At 43.6% G+C, this 24,274-nt stretch overlaps 1 protein-coding gene across 4 annotated transcripts in view; it reads left to right on the top strand.

The window, feature by feature from the left end:
• Window positions 1–24,274, top strand: part of heatr1 (HEAT repeat containing 1) — an 80,969-nt gene that overhangs the window by 32,338 nt on the left and 24,357 nt on the right. For all 4 annotated transcript variants that reach the window (XM_061926701.1, XM_061926699.1, XM_061926700.1 and 1 more), the window contains exons 20-30: window positions 1,446–1,638; window positions 1,713–1,885; window positions 1,961–2,116; window positions 6,287–6,526; window positions 6,601–6,732; window positions 6,797–6,900; window positions 14,492–14,638; window positions 14,712–14,830; window positions 14,946–15,067; window positions 17,756–17,884; window positions 17,959–18,177. In XM_061926701.1, coding sequence (XP_061782685.1) covers window positions 1,446–1,638; window positions 1,713–1,885; window positions 1,961–2,116; window positions 6,287–6,526; window positions 6,601–6,732; window positions 6,797–6,900; window positions 14,492–14,638; window positions 14,712–14,830; window positions 14,946–15,067; window positions 17,756–17,884; window positions 17,959–18,177 — 1,734 coding nt within the window. The remainder of the gene's footprint in view (window positions 1–1,445; window positions 1,639–1,712; window positions 1,886–1,960; window positions 2,117–6,286; window positions 6,527–6,600; window positions 6,733–6,796; window positions 6,901–14,491; window positions 14,639–14,711; window positions 14,831–14,945; window positions 15,068–17,755; window positions 17,885–17,958; window positions 18,178–24,274) is intronic.

The following is a 24,274-nucleotide window of genomic DNA, read 5'->3' as shown; positions in this document are numbered from 1 at the left end:
CCATCCATCCCTTCGAGTTAGCTTTTATGATGACGCCGGCTGGAAAGGTCTCTTTTGGCAAGGTCTTCCTTTTGAATATCACCATGGGTGGAAGTTTCTGGCCATTAGCATGGCAAGCTAGAACCACAGTGAAGGATGACTTCTCATTCCCTGTGGTGCGAATATTCACCGTACGTGCTCCCGTTGTATCCACAGTGCGGTTCACAGGAATATCAAAAGTCAGTGGAACATTGTCCGTCCATGTTGATAATGTTCTCTGGCCGGATCTTTTTTTCAGCTATCTTGTTTTTACAATATGCACGGAAAGTAGCCAGCTTTTCTTGAAAGTCTTTAGGCAGTTGCTGTGAAATAGTAATCCGTGTGCGGATGGAGAGATTGCGTCTTTTCATGAACCGGATCCCTGTCGCTTAGTAGGAGCCATTTTGTGGTCTTTACAGATGTAAACACACAAAGGAAATGAAACGTACGGTAATATCCGCGCGCTTTTTCTTCTTCTACGCGGGCGGGTGGTTGCTTACAGTAGAAGAAGAAGCGCTTCCTGTTCTATGGGGGCGGGTGCTTACCTTGGCGGTTGCTTGCGTAGAAGAAGAAGCACTTCCTCTTCTACGGGGAAAAAAGATGGCGGCTGTTTACCGTAGTTGCGAGACCGAAACTTTATGAAAATGAATCTTAATATTAATCCATATATAAAGCGCACCGGGTTATAAGCCGCACTGTCAGCTTTTGAGTAAATTTGTGGTTTTTAGGTGCGGCTAATCAATCAATCAATCAATCAATCTTTATTTATATAGCCCTAAATCACAAGTGTCTCAAAGGGCTGCACAAGCCACAACGACATCCTCGGTACAAAGCCCACATAAGGGCAAGGAAAAACTCACCCCAGTGGGACGTCGATGTGAATGACTATGAGAAACCTTGGAGAGGACCGCATATGTGGGTATCCTCCCCCCTCTAGGGGAGACCGAAAGCAATGGATGTCGAGTGGGTCTGACATAATATTGTGAGAGTCCAGTCCATAGTGGATCCAACATAATAGTAAGAGTCCAGTCCATAGTGGATCCAACATAATAGTAAGAGTCCAGTCCATAGTGGGGTCAGCAGGACACCATCCCGAGCGGAGACGGGTCAGCAGCGCAGAGATGTTCCCAGCCGATGCACAGGCGAGCGGTCCACCCCGGGTCCCGACTCTGGACAGCCAGCACTTCATCCATGGCCACCGGACCTGTGCCCCCCCCCCCCCCCCCCCCCCCCCCCAAGGAAAAGGGGAGCAGAAGAGAAAAGAAAAGAAACGGCAGATCAACTGGTCTAACAGGGGGGCTATTTAAAGGCTAGAGTATACAAATGAGTTTTAAGATGGGACTTAAATGCTTCTACTGATAGTGCGGAAAATACGGTAACTTTGACAGCCCATTTGAAATCTTTACCATGTGACGACGTACTTGCAGGTTCACCTGTGCGACACAGTGATGCTCTTCAGGTTCCTGTGTGTGCTGTGGGGCTACAGCAGTAACCACGGAGACCAGCTCGGCGTGAAGGTGGGCGCCGTCCTGCAGACCCGGGCTCTCTACATGGGCGGAGCTTTGCTGAGCGCCCAGCCTGCCGCCACGCTCGCCAAGCTGGCAGCCGCCGACTCACCTGGTAATGCTGATGAAAATCACGCCGTACTTTTACATTTGACCTGACCAACATGTGCACCTTTCTGTGTGCGTCAGTGGTCCCGTCCTTGCTGTGCTGTCTCACCTCTCCATTTCGGGAGGTCCGGAGGGCCGCCCTCAGCGCTCTGGAGAGCCTACCAGGTGCTGGCGCCACTCCCTTCCAACCGATCATAGACAAGCTTCTAAAGATCTCCGAGGAGATTGTTGCCGACCCCTCGTACTTGAGCACAGTAAGAATTTTTTTTTTCCGCTTCCTGGTGGACGTGTGAGGTGGTGTGTGACCCCCGGCATGGTGTCGCCTGCAGGCTCTGGGGCAGCTTCAGGACCAGTGCGAGTCCACTAAGAAGAAGTCGTCGCTGCAGGCCTCCATGCGTCACTTGATGCTGAGCATTCAACAGCCCTGCTGTCCGTCCTATACCGGGGCCTGCCTGCTGGGGGCGCTGAACCACGTCGACGGGCAGGTGAGTGCAGCATCACGCCATATTAGGGTTGTACGATACCAATATTTTGGTACCGCTACCAAAATGTATTTCGATACTTTTCTAAATAAAGGGGACCACAAAAATGTTCATTATTGGCTTTATTTTGCTAAAAAAAACTTAGGGTATATTAAATATATGTTTCTTATTGCAATTTAGTCCTTAAATAAAATAGTGAACATGTCAGGTTTAAGCACCAAACTATCTATTAAACAGAACAAGAAAATTTTGCTCATGAGGAGAACGCATGGAGTTGCACACTCAGTTACAGTCTCACCCTACGCTCTGAGGAACAGTCCTCGCGCTCTATTTATTCGGTGGAGGAGTTCCCTAGTTATTTTCCGCACCATAAGGCGCCCTGGGTTATAAGCCGCGCCTTCAATGAACGGCATATTTCAAAACTTTGTCCACCTATAAGCCGCCCCGTGTTGTAAGCCGCATCTAACTGCGCTAAAGGAATGTCAAAAAAACAGTCAAATAGGTCAGTCAAACTTTAATAATATATTAAAACCAGCGTGATGTGGGCGCGCACGGAGTCGTATATCAACATGGACAGAGCTGCGTGAAAAAAGCCACCCGGCCTCTTCGCGTAAACTTAAACTTACCTTAACCACTCGCTCATCTTTTCTTCATCCATCCCTTCGAGTTAGCTTTTATGATGACGCCGGCTGGAAAGGTCTCTTTTGGCAAGGTCTTCCTTTTGAATATCACCATGGGTGGAAGTTTCTGGCCATTAGCATGGCAAGCTAGAACCACAGTGAAGGATGACTTCTCATTCCCTGTGGTGCGAATATTCACCGTACGTGCTCCCGTTGTATCCATAGTGCGGTTCACAGGAATATCAGTTGCTGTGAAATAGTAATTTGTGTGCGGATGGAGAGATTGCGTCTTTTCATGAACCGGATCCCTGACGCTTAGTAGGAGCCATTTTGTGGTCTTTACAGATGTAAACACACAAAGGAAATGAAACGTACCGGTACGATAATATCCGCGCGCTTTTTCTTCTTCTACGCGGGCGGGTGGTTGCTTACAGTAGAAGAAGAAGCGCTTCCTGTTCTATGGGGGCGGGTGCTTACCTTGGCGGTTGCTTGCGTAGAAGAAGAAGCGCTTCCTGTTCTACCGGGAAAAAAGATGGCGGCTGTTTACCGTAGTTGCGAGATCGAAACTTTATGAAAATGAATCGTAATATTAATCCATATATAAAGCGCACCGGGTTAAAAGCCGCACTGTCAGCTTTTGAGTAAATTTGTGGTTTTTAGGTGCGGCTAATAGTGCGGAAAATACGGTACATGCTGAGGCTGCTTCTAAAGGGAGTGATTATTCAGAACGGAATGTGCTGGGGGCCTTGTGATTGTGCCCTGTCTCTGCTTTGTCTGATGTTGATATGCCTTATCTTCGTCGAGGTGCTGGTCCGTCCTTGGCTGTTAGAATCCGAAAGACAGAAAACATCTGCGGTGAGGCCACTCCTCACATGCAGTGGAAGATAACAAGTTGTGTGCCCTTGAAAAAGTACAGCTTGAGCACAATAGATAATAACTAGAGCAACGGCCTTTAAGCATAAGGGTTGTTTGATAACTTATATATAATTATTCTAAGAGAACATACTAGACAACTTGTCTTTTAGTACTAGGTAAACAAACAAAGACTCCTAATTGGTCTGCTGACGTATGCAGTAACACAGGGGTGCTCATTACGTCGATCGCGAGCTACCGGTCGATCTCGGAGGGTGTGTCAGTCGATCACCAGCCAGGCATTAAAAAAATAGTCCTAAAAATGAGCGATCATAAATCTTCACTATGACGTCACTTTCGTCACTTGATTGACATTCACGGCACCCGAGGGTCTTCTGAGATGACGCTGGCTGCTGCCAGCTCATTAAAATTACCGACAGGAAGGCGAGAAACACTTTATTTCAACAGACTCTGGCGCCGTACCTGTCGTCAAAACTCCAAAGACCGACTGCACAGTTGCACAGTTGCGCTAACAAAATAAGAGTCTCAGAAAGCTGGCGTGCACAAGCTAGCAAGCTACGGAGTTTGCCGTCAATGTATTTCTTGTAAAGTGTATACAAAGGAGTACGGAAGCTGGAGAAATAAGATGCCAAAAACCAACCACTTTCATGTGGTATTGGACAGAAAGGAGGACTTTTTTTCTCCTCCATTCGAAAATGCGGACCTTATCATCACCACTGTCTGATTCCAATCAATGCAAGTCATCAGAATCAGGTAATACACCAACTTATACTCTTGTCTTCATGAAAGAAAGGAATCTATATGTGTTAAACATGCTTGTATTATCTTTAAACACCTTTAACATATTAACTATATGTGTTAAACATGCTTGTATTATCTTTAAACACCTTTAACTTATTAACAATATTAACTATATGTGTTAAACATGCTTGTATTATCTTTAAACACCTTTAACTTGTTAACAATATTAACTATATGTGTTGAACATGCTTGTATTATATTTAAACACCTTTAAGTTGTTAACAATATTAACTATATGTATTAAACATTCTTGTATTATCATTAAACACCTTTAATTTTTTAACAATATTAACTTTGTGTTAAACATGCTTGTATTATCATTAAACACCTTTAACTTGTTAACAATATTAACTATATGTGTTAAACATGCTTGCATTATCTTTAAACACCTTTAACTTGTTAACAATATTAACTATATGTATTAAACATACTTGTATTATCATTAAACACCTTAAATTTTTTAACAATATTAAATATGTGTTAAACATGCTTGCATTATCATTAAACACCTTTAACTTGTTAACAAAAACATATATTTCATAAATAAGTAAATATAAATTATGTATATGAATGAGGTAGATCCCCACGACTTGATCAATTGAAAAGTAGCTCGCCTGCAGAAAAAGTGTGAGCACCCCTGCAGTAACATATTGTGTCATTTATACACCTATTATTTTGTACACATTATGAGGGACAAACTGTAAACATTAATTATTAATCCACTTGTTCATTTACTATTAATATCTTTTTTTAACATGTTCTATCTACCGGTACACTTCTGTTAAAATGTAATAATCACTTATTCTTCTCTTCTTTGATACTTTACATTAGTTTTGGACGATACCACACATTTAGGTATCGATCCGATACCAAGTCGTTACAGGATCATACATTGGTCATATTCAGAGTCCTCATGTGTCCAGGGACATATTTCCTGAGTTTATGAATGTAATATGAATTTAAGAAAATGATTTTGTGACGATAAAAAATATTGATGTAATCATAGTAGTATCAACTAGATACGCTATTGTACTTGGTATCATTACAGTGGATGTCAGGTGTAGATCCACCCATGGCATTTGTTTACATTGTGATGTCGGTGAGCTATTGTATCCTCCTACGGTGTGTAGTGAAGCATGTTTAGCTCTTCCTCGTCTTCCAGTGATAATGGGTATTTAGGGTATATTAAATATATGTTTCTTATTGCAATTTAGTCCTTAAATAAAATAGTGAACATGTCAGGTTTAAGCACCGAACTATCTATTAAACAGAACAAGAAGCAAGGAATCAGGCAGAGACAGAGTTCAATTTTGCTCATGAGGAGAACGCATGGAGTTGCACACTCAGTTACAGTCTCACCCTATGCTCTGAGGAACAGTCCTCACGCTCCTCTATTTATTCGGTGGAGAAGTTCCCTAGTTACATGCTGTTTATTTACGTGTAAGAAACTCAATTTATTTGTCGCCATGGAGACGAGGATTAGTGATTTAGAAGTAGTTGGATGGATGTTAGCCGCTAGCTAGCTAGCCAAGTCTTAAAGCACCACTTCCTGAGGGTGTTTCGGTGTTATAACTTCACCTTTATCTTTACTTTTTAGGCCAAAATGTGTCCGTTTTCCCTTTTTTGTCCACACACTGTGTCTGCTTGTAAGTACTCTGTGTGTGTGCGCTGCCGAACATGCTCAGCTGTTCGTAAAACCAGCAATGTCATGCCTGTAAAAAAATTTTTTAAAAAAATACGCCGATCTGGTACTTTTCAAACAGAGTTTAGTACCGTTTTTGATTCATTAGTACCGCGATACTATACTAGTACCGGTATAGCGTAGAACCCTACGGCAACGTGCTTTGAAAGACGCCCACAGCTGAGTGTGCTCCACCAGGATGTCCTATCGACACTGCTTCCTGTCCTGGACCGGCTGCTCCACAACAACCCGGACACCTCCACCCTGCTGCGGGACGAGGCCCGGCTGCTGCAGCTGGTCCTGGGCAAGTACAACCCAGCCTCTGCCCCTCTGCTGGCGGCCGACCAGAACTGCCTGGATCTCTTCATCAGAGCCCTGAGGACCCCCACTCCGGTGTTCCCGGGCGTGCCCAGCTGCCAGATCTTAGCTCTGGACCAGGTTGGGCGTTGCATCTTCATTTTCAAAATAATGTGTCAACTTTGGAACGTACTGATAGTTTTTGGTCCTGTCAGATCACAAAGCCTTTCTTCAGCGCCCTCGGAGATGAGAAAGTCCAACACAAACTGCTGGCGGCCATGTTTGACCTGCTGGTGGACAACAACAGCGCGCTGATTTCCAACGCCGTCGGCGGCGCCTTCAAATCGGTGAGCAGTCGCTGAAGTGTGAAGCGGCTCAAGACGGTCATCCTTTCATCCCGCTCGCCTGCAGATTGCCGTGGATTGCCAGCTGGTGGCCAACGAGCTGGCGCCGCCAGAAAAAGCCAAGGTGGGCGTGACAGTGCAGCAAACGCGAAGGAGCAGAATGTTGCAGAGGTGAAGCGTCTTCCTTTTTTACCTGCCAGCGATATTGTTGTGAAGTTAAAGTGGAACATTATCACCAGACCTATGTAAGCGTCAATATATACCTTGATGTTGCAGAAAAAAGACCATATATTTTTTTAACCGATTTCTGAACTCTAAATGGGTGAATTTTGGCGAATTAAACGCCTTTCTAATATTCGCTCTCGGAGCGAATAAATTATGGGGTTCCCCAGGGATCCATCTTGGGGCCTCTCCTTTTTATCCTATACATACCGTATTTTCCGCACTATTAGCCGCACCTAAAAACCACAAATTTACTCAAAAGCTGACAGTGCGGCTTATAACCCGGTGCGCTTTATATATGGATTAATATTAAGATTCATTTTCATAAAGGTTCGGTCTCGCAACTACGGTAAACAGCCGCCATCTTTTTTCCCCGTAGAAGAGGAAGTGCTTCTTCTTCTACGGCAAGCAACCGCCAAGGTAAGCACCCGCCCCCATAGAAGAGGAAGCGCTTCTTCTTCTACTGTAAGCAACCACCCGCCCCCGTAGAAGAAGAAGAAGCGCGCGGATATTACGTTTCATTTCCTTTGTGTGTTTACATCTGTAAAGACCACAAAATGGCTCCTACTAAGCGACAGGTTTCCGGTTCATGAAAAGACGCAATCTCTCCATCCGCACACGGACTACTATTTCACAGCAACTGCCTAAAGACTTTCAAGAAAAGCTGGCTACTTTCCGTGCATATTGTAAAAACAAGATAGCTGAAAAAAAGATCCGGCCAGAGAACATTATCAACATGGACGAGGTTCCACTGACTTTTGATATTCCTGTGAACCGCACTGTGGATACAACGGGAGCACGTACGGTGAATATTCGCACCACAGGGAATGAGAAGTCATCCTTCACTGTGGTTCTAGCTTGCCATGCTAATGGCCAGAAACTTCCACCCATGGTGATATTCAAAAGGAAGACCTTGCCAAAAGAGACCTTTCCAGCCGGCGTCATCATAAAAGCTAACTCGAAGGGATGGATGGATGAAGAAAAGATGAGCGAGTGGTTAAGGGAAGTTTACGCGAAGAGGCCGGGTGGCTTTTTTCACGCAGCTCCGTCCATGTTGATATACGACTCCATGCGCGCCCACATCACGCTGGTTTTTAATATATTATTAAAGTTTGACTGACCTATCTGACTGTTTTTTTGACATTCCTTTAGCGCAGTTAGATGCGGCTTATAACACGGGGCGGCTTATAGGTGGACAAAGTTTTGAAATATGCCGTTCATTGAAGGCGCGGCTTATAACCCAGGGCGGCTTATGGTGCGGAAAATACGGTGAATGATTTTGTAAACTCCTCCGAAACTTTTCATAAAATAATTTTTGCTGACGATACAAATTTGTTTACCTCACACAGGAGCCTACACCATCTACAAGTAACTGTCAATTCAGAGCTTGTGAAAGTAGATTCCTGGTTCAAATGCAATAAGCTCTCACTTAATGTAAATAAAACAAATTTTATTCTATTTCGTTCTAATAAAAACCGGACAAATACTGAGCACTGCCATATCAACATCAATGGGCAGGAAATACAGAGAGTGTACCGTAATTTCCGCACCATAAGGCGCCCTGGGTTATAAGCCGCGCCTTCAATGAACGGCATATTTCAAAACTTTGTCCACCTATAAGCCGCCCGGTGTTGTAAGCCGCATCTAACTGCGCTAAAGGAATGTCAAAAAAACAGTCAGATAGGTCAGTCAAACTTTAATAATATATTAAAACCAGCGTGATGTGGGCGCGCATGGAGTCGTATATCAACATGGACGAAGCTGCGTGAAAAAAGCCACCCGGCCTCTTCGCGTAAACTTAAACTTACCTTAACCACTCGCTCATCTTTTCTTCATCCATCCCTTCGAGTTAGCTTTTATGATGACGCCGGCTGGAAAGGTCTCTTTTGGCAAGGTCTGCCTTTTGAATATCACCATGGGTGGAAGTTTCTGGCCATTAGCATGGCAAGCTAGAACCACAGTGAAGGACGACTTCTCATTCCCTGTGGTGCGAATATTCACCGTACGTGCTCCCGTTGTATCCACAGTGCGGTTCACAGGAATATCAGTTGCTGTGAAATAGTAATCCGTGTGCGGATGGAGAGATTGCGTCTTTTCATGAACCGGATCCCTGTCGCTTAGTAGGAGCCATTTTGTGGTCTTTACAGATGTAAACACACAAAGGAAATGAAACGTACGGTAATATCCGCGCGCTTTTTCTTCTTCTACGCGGGCGGGTGGTTGCTTACAGTAGAAGAAGAAGCGCTTCCTGTTCTATGGGGGCGGGTGCTTACCTTGGCGGTTGCTTGCGTAGAAGAAGAAGCGCTTCCTGTTCTACCGGGAAAAAAGATGGCGGCTGTTTACCGTAGTTACGAGACCGAAACTTTATGAAAATGAATCTTAATATTAATCCATATATAAAGCGCACCGGGTTATAAGGCGCACTGTCAGCTTTTGAGAAAATTTGTGGTTTTTAGGTGCGCCTTATAGTGCGGAAAATACGGTAAGCCACAGGGAACTGATTTTTAATGGTTTTAACCCTTCTGAAATTGTGATAATGTTCCCCTTTAATACTGGACAACCCGGCCAAAGGAACCCAACATGTCTTACATCAGGGGTGTCAAACTCAAATACAGAGTGGGCCAAAATGTAAAACTGAACAAAGCCGCGAGGCAAGGTTGAACAAATGAACCTTTTAATAGGGACCCGAACAAGTTTTGCATTGAATATTGAACAAGCAAGGCTTATATAACTTTATAGTGACATGCAAAATCCAGTTTCAAATAATAATTAAAAATTAAAGCTGCAAGCAGCGTTGGTCGGGCCCGCGTATTTGGCAGGTGCTAGTCCTAAGTGTCCCAATACTTTTGTCCAGTTTTAGTCCCAAGTGTCCCAATACTTTTGGCAAGTTGTAGTCCCAAGTGTCCCAATACTTTTGTCAAGTTGTAGTCCCAAGTGTCCCAATACTTTTGTCCAGTTTTCGGCCTAAGTGTCCCAATACTTTTGTCCAGTTTTCGGCCTAAGTGTCCCAATACTTTTGTCCGGTGGTAGTCATAAGTGTCCCAATACTTTTGTCTAGTGTACCTACCTTGTCTGCATTGTGTGGGCACGTTGGTGCTTCCTGCTTTTAAGCAGCCATCTTAAAAAAACAGCAGCGCAGCAGCATCAGCGCAGCGGGTCTTTGAAGGGTCATAAAATCAAAACCGGAGCAGGTATTAAAACGCTGTTCTGTTTATTTTATACACACGGGTTTAATCTCTCTCCTGTGTTAGTTTGAAGCCGAAACGACAAACGCGCTCAGAGGAGATAGTTTTTGAAGGAAGGTGACCGGTTTTTACAAAAAAATGTGTTTTGAAGGGGGAATAGCAAACTTCCTGTTGATTTTTGCTGGGGGTTGTCAATTTATGAAATGTAGGTCTAGGTGAGACCTACATATAGGTTTTTGTTTCATGTCTCTCCGACCTTCCCAGTGGGAGTTACAGGCAGTTTTGTCAGTTTTTTCATCCGAGGAGCAGTTTTTTGTGCGTTTCATTAAAAAATTGCGCTAGAGCACAATTTTGAGATTTGGGGTTAGGTTTTTTTATTAGATCACAATTTTTGCCAGTCCTGATGTGTGCGTTCAGTTTGGTGAGTTTTGAAGCATGTTAAGGGGTTCAAATTACAGCTCAAAGAGGCAAAAGTGACTGTTTTTTGTCTTGAAGGGGGAATTGCCAACTTTCTGTTGATTTTAGCCCGAGAATGTACTATTATGAAATGTAGGTCTAAGTCAGACCTACATAGAGGTTTTTCTTTCATGTCTCTCCGACCTTCCTAGTGGGAGTTACAGGCAGTCTAGTTTTTTTTCCCCCTAGGTGGCGCTAGAGCGCAATTTTGAGTTTTGTGGTTCGTTTTTTTTTTAAAAAGGCAATTTTCGCAGGTCCTGATATGTGGGTCAAAAATGGTGAGTTTTAAAGCATGTTAAGTGGGTCAAATTACAGTTTAATGTGGCGGCGGAAGAATAAAGAATAAAACCTTACAAATTCAATAGGTCCTTATGTCCCATTGCATAAGGACTCCCTTTGGGAGTCCTTATGCAATGGGCCATGCGGGCCCTAATTATCAATGGTATATCAAATAAAATAGAAATAAAAATTGAATGCCTCTTTTCTATTTGCAGCCTTCTGAGGTAAATATCAAAATAAACTTTTTCCACAGGCTAATAATACTTTTGAAAATAAAATAACAATAATGAATGAATCAAACATTCAAACCTTGAAGTAGCAAGAGAAAGTGCATGAATAAAACGTTAATTATTGCTCAGTTTGCTACACTAATTTGCTTTAACACTGAATATGGAACAAGCAACGCTTATATAACTTCATAGTGCAAAATCAACTTTCAAAAAAACAAACGGAAAAACATCAATGGTATATTAAATACAATTTAAATAAAAAATTGAATGCCTCTTTCCTATTTGCAGCCTTCTGAGGTAAATATCAACATTAACTTGGTGGGCGGGGGCGGGGTTTTGTGGTAGCGGGGGGTGAGAGTTAGTGCTGCAAGGGGTTCTGGGTATTTGTTCTGTTGTGTTTATGTTGTGTTACGGTGCGGATGTTCTCCCGAAATGTGTTTGTCATTCTTGTTTGGTGTGGATTCACAGTGTGGCGCATATTTGTAACAGTGTTAAAGTTGTTTATACGGCCACCCTCAGTGTGACCTGTATAGCTGTTCACCAATTATGCCTTGCATTCTGGGTATTTGTTCTGTTGTGTTTATGTTGTGTTACGGTGCGGACGTTCTCCCGAAATGTGTTTGTCATTCTTGTTTGGTGTGGATTCACAGTGTGGCGCATATTTGTAACAGTGTTAAAGTTGTTTATACGGCCACCCTCAGTGTGACCTGTATAGCTGTTCACCAATTATGCCTTGCATTCTGGGTATTTGTTCTGTTGTGTTTATGTTGTGTTACGGTGCGGATGTTCTCCCGAAATGTGTTTGTCATTCTTGTTTGGTGTGGAATCACAGTGTGGCGCATATTTGTAACAGTGTTAAAGTTGTTTATACGGCCACCCTCAGTGTGACCTGTATAGCTGTTCACCAATTATGCCTTGCATTCTGGGTATTTGTTCTGTTGTGTTTATGTTGTGTTACGGTGCGGATGTTCTCCCGAAATGTGTTTGTCATTCTTGTTTGGTGTGGAATCACAGTGTGGCGCATATTTGTAACAGTGTTAAAGTTGTTTATACGGCCACCCTCAGTGTGACCTGTATAGCTGTTCACCAATTATGCCTTGCATTCTGGGTATTTGTTCTGTTGTGTTTATGTTGTGTTACGGTGCGGATGTTCTCCCGAAATGTGTTTGTCATTCTTGTTTGGTGTGGAATCACAGTGTGGCGCATATTTGTAACAGTGTTAAAGTTGTTTATACGGCCACCCTCAGTGTGACCTGTATAGCTGTTCACCAATTATGCCTTGCATTCTGGGTATTTGTTCTGTTGTGTTTATGTTGTGTTACGGTGCGGATGTTCTCCCGAAATGTGTTTGTCATTCTTGTTTGGTGTGGAATCACAGTGTGGCGCATATTTGTAACAGTGTTAAAGTTGTTTATACGGCCACCCTCAGTGTGACCTGTATAGCTGTTCACCAATTATGCCTTGCATTCTGGGTATTTGTTCTGTTGTGTTTATGTTGTGTTACGGTGCGGACGTTCTCCCGAAATGTGTTTGTCATTCTTGTTTGGTGTGGAATCACAGTGTGGCGCATATTTGTAACAGTGTTAAAGTTGTTTATACGGCCACCCTCAGTGTGACCTGTATAGCTGTTCACCAATTATGCCTTGCATTCTGGGTATTTGTTCTGTTGTGTTTATGTTGTGTTACGGTGCGGACGTTCTCCCGAAATGTGTTTGTCATTCTTGTTTGGTGTGGAATCACAGTGTGGCGCATATTTGTAACAGTGTTAAAGTTGTTTATACGGCCACCCTCAGTGTGACCTGTATAGCTCTTCACCAATTATGCCTTGCATTCTGGGTATTTGTTCTGTTGTGTTTATGTTGTGTTACGGTGCGGATGTTCTCCCGAAATGTGTTTGTCATTCTTGTTTGGTGTGGATTCACAGTGTGGCGCATATTTGTAACAGTGTTAAAGTTGTTTAAACGGCCACCCTCAGTGTGACCTGTCTGGCTGTTGACCAATTATCAGTCAATCAATGTTTATTTATATAGCCCTAAATCACAAGTGTCTCAAAGGGCTGCACAAGCCACAACGACATCCTCGGTACAAAGCCCACATAAGGGCAAGGAAAAACTCACCCCAGTGGGACGTCGATGTGAATGACTATGAGAAACCTTGGAGAGGACCGCATATGTGGGTAACCCCCCCCCCTCTAGGGGAGACCGAAAGCAATGGATGTCGAGTGGGGCTGACATAATATTGTGAGAGTCCAGTCCATAGTGGATCCAACATAATAGTAAGACTCCAGTCCATAGTGGATCTAACATAATATTGTGAGAGTCCAGTCCATAGTGGATCTAACATAATATTGTGAGAGTCCAGTCCATAGTGGATCCAACATAATAGTAAGACTCCAGTCCATAGTGGATCTAACATAATATTGTGAGAGTCCAGTCCATAGTGGATCCAACATAATAGTAAGAGTCCAGTCCATAGTGGGGCCAGCAGGACACCATCCCGAGTGGAGACGGGTCAGCAGCGCAGAGATGTTCCCAGCCAATGCACAGGCGAGCGGTCCACCCCGGGTTCCGACTCTGGACAGCCAGCACTTCATCCATGGCCACCGGACCTGTGCCCACCCCCCCTCCACAAGGGATAGAGGGGAGCAGAGGAGAGAAGAAAAGAAACGGCAGATCAACTGGTCTAACAGGGGGGCTATTTAAAGGCTAGAGTATACAAATGAGTTTTAAGATGGGACTTAAATGCTTCTACTGTGTGGCGCTTATTTGTAACAGTGTTAAAGTTGTTTATACGGCCACCCTCAGTGTGACCTGTACGGCTGTTGAAGAATTATGCCTTGCATTCCCTTGTGTGTGTGTGTAAAAGCAGCATATATTATGTTACTGGGTCGGCACGCTGTTTGTATTGAGGGAAAGCGGACGTGACGACAGGTTGTAGAGGACGTTGAAAGCAGTGCCTTTAAGGCACGCCCCCAATAATGTTGTCTGGGTGGAAATTCGGGAGAATGATTGCCCCGGGAGATTTTCAGGAGGGGCACTGAAATTTGGGAGTCTCCCGGGAAAATCGTGAGGGATGGCAAGTATGAGTATTAACGGTGAATGCGGTGTAACAGGGGCACGGGCCAGAGTTTGACACCCATGTCTTACATCATTGGAAAGGTCTTGATTGTGCACACAGCGCTACTCATTTTTTAGAGCATTTTGTGTTACCATGGCGACATTATTAACCCTTGTGTAACGTTCATATTGTTGTTACTCAGCCTGCGTTTGTGGGTCTGATGGACCCCTTGCATTTTGTGGCTTTTAAGCAAACCCTTTTATGTTAAAATACTGAACAGATGTTTACAAATCCTCCTCGGCCGAGGTAACGACAGCTGCCGTCCTTCCTCAGGAAACCCGAAGGTGGCGGTGATGCCGCTCGAGAAGGGGACGGCGTTTCCTGGCACCGAGTCACTCTGATCCTGGAGATGCTGCAGCACAAGAAGAAGTTGAAGCGAGCCCAGACGTTGGTGCCCGTTCTCTTCTCGCTGTTGGCCAGGTAACGTGAAAAGTCACTGCGAGGGGAGTGACGTCACGTGACAAAAACACACTTGTTGTGCGTCTTCCCTCAGGAGTCTGGAGGCGTCTTCCGTGGATCGGGCCAACATGGAGTACGCCAAGCAGCTGCTGCTCGGCTGCCTGCTCAACATCTGCAACAAATTGGCGCCTGACGGACGACCCGCTGGACCAGGTGGGGTGAAGAGAGCTATGGTCGGAGCAGGATGAATGTTGTTGTTGTTATTCTCACCTCTACCTGGGTGGGCGGGGTTTAACACGCCTTGAAGGATCTGATTGTTGACTTGCAGACTTCCTGGATGAAGACAAGTTCAGCGTGGAGTTGGTGGTCCAGTGTGTGCGAGTGTCCGACGTGCCACAAACCCACCATCACGCTCTGCTGCTGCTCGGCGCCATCGCCAACATTTTCCCTGTGAGTACCGTATTTTCCGCACCATAAGGCGCCCTGGGTTATAAGCCGCGCCTTCAATGAACGGCATATTTCAAAACTTTGTCCACCTATAAGCCGCCCCGTGTTGTAAGCCGCATCTAACTGCGCTAAAGGAATGTCAAAAAAACAGTCAGATCGGTCAGTCAAACTTTAATAATATATTAAAAACCAGCGTGATGTGGGCGCGCATGGAGTCGTATATCAACATGGACGGAGCTGCGTGAAAAAAGCCACCCGGCCTCTTCGCGTAAACTTCCCTTAACCACTCGCTCATCTTTTCTTCATCCATCCATCCCTTCGAGTTAGCTTTTATGATGACGCCGGCTGGAAAGGTCTCTTTTGGCAAGGTCTTCCTTTTGAATATCACCATGGGTGGAAGTTTCTGGCCATTAGCATGGCAAGCTAGAACCACAGTGAAGGATGACTTCTCATTCCCTGTGGTGCGAATATTCACCGTACGTGCTCCCGTTGTATCCACAGTGCGGTTCACAGGAATATCAAAAGTCAGTGGAACCTCGTCCATGTTGATAATGTTCTCTGGCCGGATCTTTTTTTCAGCTATCTTGTTTTTACAATATGCACGGAAAGTAGCCAGCTTTTCTTGAAATCTTTAGGCAGTTGCTGTGAAATAGTAGTCCGTGTGCGGATGGAGAGATTGCGTCTTTTCATGAACCGGAAACCTGTCGCTTAGTAGGAGCCATTTTGTGGTCTTTACAGATGTAAACACACAAAGGAAATGAAACGTAATATCCGCGCGCTTCTTCTTCTTCTTCTACGCGGGCGGGTGGTTGCTTACAGTAGAAGAAGAAGCGCTTCCTGTTCTATGGGGGCGGGTGCTTACCTTGGCGGTTGCTTGCGTAGAAGAAGAAGCACTTCCTCTTCTACGGGGAAAAAAGATGGCGGCTGTTTACCGTAGTTGCGAGACCGAAACTTTATGAAAATGAATCTTAATATTAATCCATATATAAAGCGCACCGGGTTATAAGCCGCACTGTCAGCTTTTGAGTAAATTTGTGGTTTTTAGGTGCGGCTAATAGTGTGGAAAATACGGTATTTGGACTTTTAAAAAAAAAATTATTAATCAATCCAACAAAACAATACCATTGTCAGGTTCAAACACTGATGACATCTATTAAAAAAGACAAGAAGCAAGGAATTAAACAGAGACAGAATTAAATTTGAAACGTCTGGGCTGTACTCTTGTACAGTCTCCACCACGCTCTGACGAAAGATTGTACGCCTCCTCTTTTATTTGGACTTTCCCTGATTACATGGCAACAGCTGTTTCTAAGGGAGGGGGGTCGTAAACAGCCGTCGCCTTTGGTTACAAAACTGTTCAAAGAAAAGGTCGTAAAACAGTTCAAAGAAGAGTTGCCTAGAGCTTGGGCAGGTCCTGCTTTCTCTCCGCTTTGTAGATCTCGGGTCAAGACAAAATCTTTCTGTGGATTACAATACATCAAAGAAACAGAACACCTTCATGTTGCTTCCCATCCTACGCAGTGGAGTTTTACAAGCCTTCCGCTTGACATCTTTTGTCCTCTCGCGGGGCGAGCTGAACTCAATGTAACACAACGTTTTGTGATAACTTAGATACAATTATTCTGACAACCATAACAATGCAATTCCAATTCCAAAACCGAACCCGACCCAACAACATTCAGAAGTGCAATAAACAGAGCAATTGAGAGGAGACACAAACCCGACACAGAACAAACCAAAAGTAGTGAAACAAAAATGAATATTATCAACAACAGTATCAATATTATTACAATTTCAACATAGCAGTGATTAAAAATCCCTCATTGACATTATCATTAGACATTTATAAAATAAATTAAAAAAAGAACAATAGTGTCAAATCTGGAGAGATCACTGCACGTAAGCAGCTAAGCCCTCAGGCTATACTGCATCAACAAGTGACGTCAGTGTGTAAAGGATATCACCACATGGGCTCAGGAACACTTCAGAAACAACTGTCAGTAACTACAGTTGGTCGCTACATCTGTAAGTGCAAGTTAAAACTCTCCTATGCAAGGCGAAAACCGTTGATCAACAACACCCAGAAACGCTGTCGGCTTCGCTGGGCCTGAGCTCATCTAAGATGGACTGATACAAAGTGGAAAAGTGTTCTGTGGTCTGACGAGTCCACATTTCAAATTGTTTTTGGAAACTGTGGACGTCGTGTCCTCCGGACCAAAGAGGAAAAGAACCATCCGGATTGTTCTAGGCGCAAAGTGTAAAAGGCAGCATGTGTGATGGTATGGGGGTGTATTAGTGCCCAAGACATGGGTAACTTACACATCTGTGAAGGCACCATTAATGCTGAAAGGTACATACAGGTTTTGGAGCAACATATGTTGCCATCCAAGCAACGTTACCATGGCCGCCCCTGCTTATTTCAGCAAGACAATGCCAAGCCACGTGTTACATCAACGTGGCTTCATAGTAAAAGAGTGCAGGTACTAGACTGGCCTGCCTGTAGTCCAGACCTGTCTCCCATTGAAAATGTGTGGCGCATTATGAAGCCTAAAATAGCGGGGCGGTATAGCTCGGTTGGTAGAGTGGCCCTGCCAGCAACTTGAGGGTTCCAGGTTCGATCCCCGCTTCCGCCATCACGGCATCTCTGGGGGGAAAAAAAAAACTGACATCCGGTTCCTTGTGGTTTCCCAGGAGAAGGTTCTGCACAACATCATGTCCATCTTCACCTTCATGGGCTCCAACATCATGCGACTGGACGACTCCTACAGCTTCAGAGTCATCGACAAGACTGTTGAGATGGTGATCCCCGCTCTGATCCAGGTGGGCGCATGGCAGCTTTGCTCCCGTTAAATCTAGATCTGATCTTCCTGTGTGTGTTCCCCCCGCCCCCCCAGGCCAGCAGCCTATCAGGTTCATCGGCTCACATCGACGCCGTGGTGACCAGGATTGTGCACGTGTTTGCCGACGCGCTCCCTCATGTTCCCGAGCATCGGCGGCTGCCCATCCTCTCTAAGCTGGTGACCACGCTGGGCCCAGACCGCTTCCTCTGGGTCCTAATGCTCCTCCTGTTCAAGCTCCACGTCACTCAGGTCGCCAGCTCGCAGAGTGAAAAGGCAAGATCTTTTTTTTTTTTTTTTTTTTTGCATCAAAGTAGGGTGGAAAACTGTATCACAATTAGGGTTGTCCCGATACCATTATTTTAGTACCGGTACCAAAATGTGTTTCAATACTTTTTGATACTTTTCAAAATAAGAGGCACACCAAAAAAATGGCATTATTGGCTTTATTTAAACAAAAAAAAATCTTAGTGTACCGTATTTTCCGCACCATAAGCCGCCCTGGGTTATAAGCCGCGCCTTCAATGAACGGCATATTTCAAAACTTTGTCCACCTATAAGCCGCCCCGTGTTATAAGCCGCATCTAACTGCGCTAAAGGGAATGTAAAAAAAACAGTCAGATAGGTCAGTCAAACTTTAATAATATATTAAAAACCAGCGTGATGTGGGCGCGCATGGAGTCGTATATCAACATGGACGGAGCTGCGTGAAAAAAGCCACCCGGCCTCTTCGCGTAAACTTCCCTTAACCACTCGCTCATCTTTTCTTCATCCATCCATCCCTTCGAGTTAGCTTTTATGATGACGCCGGCTGGAAAGGTCTCTTTTGGCAAGGTCTTCCTTTTGAATATCACCATGGGTGGAAGTTTCTGGCCATTAGCATGGCAAGCTAGAACCACAGTGAAGGACGACTTCTCATTCCCTGTGGTGCGAATATTCACCGTACGTGCTCCCGTTGTATCAACAGTGCGGTTCACAGGAATATCAAAAGTCAGTGGAACCTCGTCCATGTTGATAATGTTCTCTGGCCGGATCTTTTTTTCAGCTATCTTGTTTTTACAATATGCACGGAAAGTAGCCAGCTTTTCTTGAAAGTCTTTAGGCAGTTGCTGTGAAATAGTAGTCCGTGTGCGGATGGAGAGATTGCGTCTTTTCATGAACCGGAAACCTGTCGCTTAGTAGGAGCCAATTTGTGGTCTTTACAGATGTAAACACACAAAGGAAATGAAACGTAATATCCACGCGCTTCTTTTTCTTCTTCTACGCGGGCGGGTGGTTGCTTACAGTAGAAGAAGAAGCGCTTCCTGTTCTATGGGGGCGGGTGCTTACCTTGGCGGTTGCTTGCGTAGAAGAAGAAGCGCTTCCTGTTCTACCGGGAAAAAAGATGGCGGCTGTTTACCGAAGTTGCGAGACCGAAACTTTATGAAAATGAATCTTAATATTTATCCATATATAAAGCGCACCGGGTTATAAGCCGCACTGTCAGCTTTTGAGTAAATTTGTGGTTTTTAGGTGCGGCTAATAGTGCGGAAAATACGGTATATATATATATATATATATATATATATATATATATATATATATATATATATATATATATATATATATATTAGGGTTGTCCCGATACCAATATTTTGATACCAAAATGTATATTACCGGTAGTACTTTTGTAAATAAAGGGCACCAAAAAAAATGGCATTATTGGCTTTATTTAAACAAAAAAAATCTTAGTGTACATGAAACATATGTTTATTATTGTCATTTAGTCTTTAAATAAAATAGTGAACATACTAGACAACTTGTCTTTTAGTAGTAAGTAAACAAATAAAGGCTCCTAATTAGTCTGCTGACGTATGCAGTAACATATTGTGTCATTTATACACCTATTATTTTGTACACATTATGAGGGACAAACTGTAAAAATGGGTTATGAATCCACTTGTCCATTTACTGTTAATATATTTTTTAACATGTTCTATCTACACTTCTGTTAAAATGTAATAATCTCTTATTCTTCTCTTCTTTGATACTTTACATTTGTTTTGGATGATACCACACATTTAGGTATCGATCCGATACCAAGTAGTTACAGGATCATACGTTGGTCATATTCAAAGACATATTTACTGACTTTATAAGCATAATATAAATTTTAAAAAAGGAAAAAAAGATTGTGTGACGATAAAAAATATCGATGTAATCATAGTAGTATCAACTAGATACGCTATTGTACTTGGTATCATTATAGTGAATGTCAGGTGTAGATCCACCCATGGCGTTTGTTTACATTGTGACGCCGGTGAGTGAAGTGAAGCATGTTTAGCTATTTCGCATCCTCCAGTGATAATAATACATGTAAGAAACGTACTTTATTTGTCGCCATGGAGACGAGGATTAGTGATTTAGAAGTACCGTATTTTCCGCACTATAAGGCGCACCGGATTATTAGCCGCACCTTCTATGAATTACATATTTCATAATTTTGTCCACCAATAAGCCGCCCCGGACTATAAGCCGCGCCTACGCTGCGCTAAAGTGAATGTCAAAAAAACGCTGCGCTAAAGTGAATGTCAAAAAAACAGTCAGATAGTTCAGTCAAACTTTAATAATATATTGAAAACCAGCGTTCTAACAACTCTGTCCCAAAATGTACGCAAATGTGCAATCACAAACATAGTAAAATTCAAAATGGTGTAGAGCAATAGTAACATAATGTTGCTCGAACGTTAATGTCACAACACACAAAATAAACATAGCGCTCACCTTCTGAAGTTATTCTTCATTCGTAAATCCTTCGAATTCTTCGTCTTCGGTGTCCGAATTGAAAAGTTGCGCAAGCGTGGTATCCAAAATGGCCGGTTCCGTCTCGTAGAAGTCATCGGGAGTCAGTGTCGCTGTTGTTCTGTGAATCCTGCCTTCCGGAAAGCTCGGACCACAGTTGTGACTGAAATATCTGCCCAAGCATTTACGATCCACTGGCAAATGTTGGCGTATGTCGTCCGAGGCTGTCTGCCCGTCTTAGTGAAGGTGTGTTCGCCTTCGGAGCTGTGTGAAAAAAGCCACCCGGCCTCTTCGCGTAAACTTCCCTTAACCACTCGCTCATCTTTTCTTCATCCATCCATCCCTTCGAGTTAGCTTTTATGATGACGCCGGCTGGAAAGGTCTCTTTTGGCAAGGTCTTCCTTTTGAATATCACCATGAGTGGAAGTTAGCATGGCAAGCTAGAACCACAGTGAAGGATGACTTCATTCCCTGTGGTGCGAATATTCACCGTACGTGCTCCCGTTCCACAGTGCGGTTCAGTTGCTGTGAAATACGGTAGTAATCCGTGTGCGGATGGAGAGATTGCGTCTTTTTATGAACCGGATCGCTTAGTAGGAGCCATTTTGTGGTCTTTACAGATGTAAACAGGAAATGAAACGTACGGTGATATCCGCGCGTTTTTTCTTCTTCTTCCGGGGGCGGGTGAAGCGCTTCCTGTTCTATGGGGGCGGGTGAAGCGCTTCCTGTTCTATGGGGGCGGGTGCTTACCTTGGCGGTTGCTTGCGTAGAAGAAGAAGCGCTTCCTGTTCTACCGGGAAAAAAGATGGCGGCTGTTTACCGAAGTTGCGAGATCGAAACTTTATGAAAATTAATCGTAATAAAGCGCACCGGGTTATAAGGCGCACTGTTAGCTTTTGAGAAAATTTGTGGTTTTTAGGTGCGCCTTATAGTGCGGAAAATACGGTAGCTAAAACACTGCAGACTGCGGATGGATATTAGCTGTCTTAAAGCAGCTCTTCCTGAGGGTGTTTAAATGTTATAACTTCACCTTTATCTTTACTTCTTGCACCAAAATGCGTCCATTCTCCCTTTTCTGTCTACACACTGTGTCTGCTTGTAAGTACTCTGTGTGTGTGCGCGCTGCCGAACATGCTCCTCTGCTCGTAAAACCAGCAATGTCACGACGTGACGATGCACCGTCATGCCCGGGAACTGGTACTTATATAGTATAGTATAGTACCATTTTTGATTCATTAGTACCACGATACTATACCAATACCGTCATACTGTACAACACTAATCGCAAGATAAGTGTTTTGTATCGCCCGATATCGATAATTATTGATTTTTTTCAAAGACCTCTGGAAAATAAGGAGCAGAAGAAAAAAAATATTAAATGCACACATTTGTATTTCAAATGTAGCTTCCTCTGATTATAATCCCTCAGATGTCAAGGCAGAAAGGAAATGTCAACACAATTATGGGAAAAACTATGTAAACAAAATAGTAAAATCACATTGAAAACTTAACAATAATCTCTTAAAATGAAGGTGCAAGCATCTTGAATATGTAAGAAATGCTTCATAAAGTGTAAGAAAATAGTTCAAAGTGTGAAAATGTAAACATAGAGAAACCTAAGAAGGACTACAGGTAAAAGCCAGTAAATTAGAATATTTTGAAAAACTTGATTTATTTCAGTAATTGCATTCAAAAGGTGTAACTTGTACATTATATTTATTCATTGCACACAGACTGATGCATTCAAATGTTTATTTCATTTAATTTTGATGATTTGAAGTGGCAACAAATGAAAATCCAAAATTCCGTGTGTCACAAAATTAGAATATTACTTAAGGCTAATACAAAAAAGGGATTTTTAGAAATGTTGGCCAACTGAAAAGTATGAAAATGAAAAATATGAGCATGTACAATACTCAATACTTGGTTGGAGCTCCTTTTGCCTCAATTACTGCGTTAATGCGGCGTGGCATGGAGTCGATGAGTTTCTGGCACTGCTCAGGTGTTATGAGAGCCCAGGTTGCTCTGATAGTGGCCTTCAACTCTTCTGCGTTTTTGGGTCTGGCATTCTGCATCTTCCTTTTCACAATACCCCACAGATTTTCTATGGGGCTAAGGTCAGGGGAGTTGGCGGGCCAATTTAGAACAGAAATACCATGGTCCGTAAACCAGGCACGGGTAGATTTTGCGCTGTGTGCAGGCGCCAAGTCCTGTTGGAACTTGAAATCTCCATCTCCATAGAGCAGGTCAGCAGCAGGAAGCATGAAGTGCTCTAAAACTTGCTGGTAGACGGCTGCGTTGACCCTGGATCTCAGGAAACAGAGTGGACCGACACCAGCAGATGACATGGCACCCCAAACCATCACTGATGGTGGAAACTTTACACTAGACTTCAGGCAACGTGGATCCTGTGCCTCTCCTGTCTTCCTCCAGACTCTGGGACCTCGATTTCCAAAGGAAATGCAAAATTTGCATGGTTGGGTGATGGTTTGGGGTGCCATGTCATCTGCTGGTGTCGGTCCACTCTGTTTCCTGAGATCCAGGGTCAACGCAGCCGTCTACCAGCAAGTTTTAGAGCACTTCATGCTTCCTGCTGCTGACCTGCTCTATGGAGATGGAGATATCAAGTTCCAACAGGACTTGGCGCCTGCACACAGCGCAAAATCTACCCGTGCCTGGTTTACGGACCATGGTATTTCTGTTTTAAATTGGCCCGCCAACTCCCCTGACCTTAGCCCCATAGAAAATCTGTGGGGTATTGTGAAAAGGAAGATGCAGAATGCCAGACCCAAAAACGCAGAAGAGTTGAAGGCCACTATCAGAGCAACCTGGGCTCTCATAACACCTGAGCAGTGCCAGAAACTCATCGACTCCATGCCACGCCGCATTAATGCAGTAATTGAGGCAAAAGGAGCTCCAACCAAGTATTGAGTATTGTACATGCTCATATTTTTCATTTTCATACTTATCAGTTGGCCAACATTTCTAAAAATCCCTTTTTTGTATTAGCCTTAAGTAATATTCTAATTTTGTGACACACGGAATTTTGGATTTTCATTTGTTGCCACTTCAAATCATCAAAATTAAATGAAATAAACATTTGAATGCATCAGTCTGTGTGCAATGAATAAATATAATGTACAAGTTACACCTTTTGAATGCAATTACTGAAATAAATCAAGTTTTTCAAAATATTCTAATTTACTGGCTTTTACCTGTATTTTCTGCAGGTTTAGTGGCAGGAAGTTACAGCTGTGCTCTAAAGGGTGAGCTCAGGTGGTGTGGTATTAGCGGTCTTGCAGGCCACATTGGTCTGACTACGGTCCCTTTTGAAAAAACCCATAAACGGACTTTTCCCCTTTTTATCCTTAATTTCTCCATTTTGACTTTCTCTTCTCAACTCCATGCAAACAATCAACCAAACTTGATAGTCGATGCTGTCACCTTATTGGCCGTCAGCGTGTCACGTGATCACTTCCTGCGTTGCTCGATGACCAGACAGTGAGTGCATTTGTTCATGCAACCAACCCCGCTTTCTACCGATGAAGAAGAAAATGATGGATTATTTTATGAAACACATTTTTATTGGTGT

The sequence above is a fragment of the Nerophis lumbriciformis genome, linkage group LG32, assembly GCF_033978685.3.
Source record: "Nerophis lumbriciformis linkage group LG32, RoL_Nlum_v2.1, whole genome shotgun sequence".
NCBI lineage: Eukaryota > Metazoa > Chordata > Actinopteri > Syngnathiformes > Syngnathidae > Nerophis > Nerophis lumbriciformis.
The sequence above is the reverse complement of the archived record's forward strand: the minus strand, read 5'-3'. Positions and strand labels throughout refer to the sequence as shown.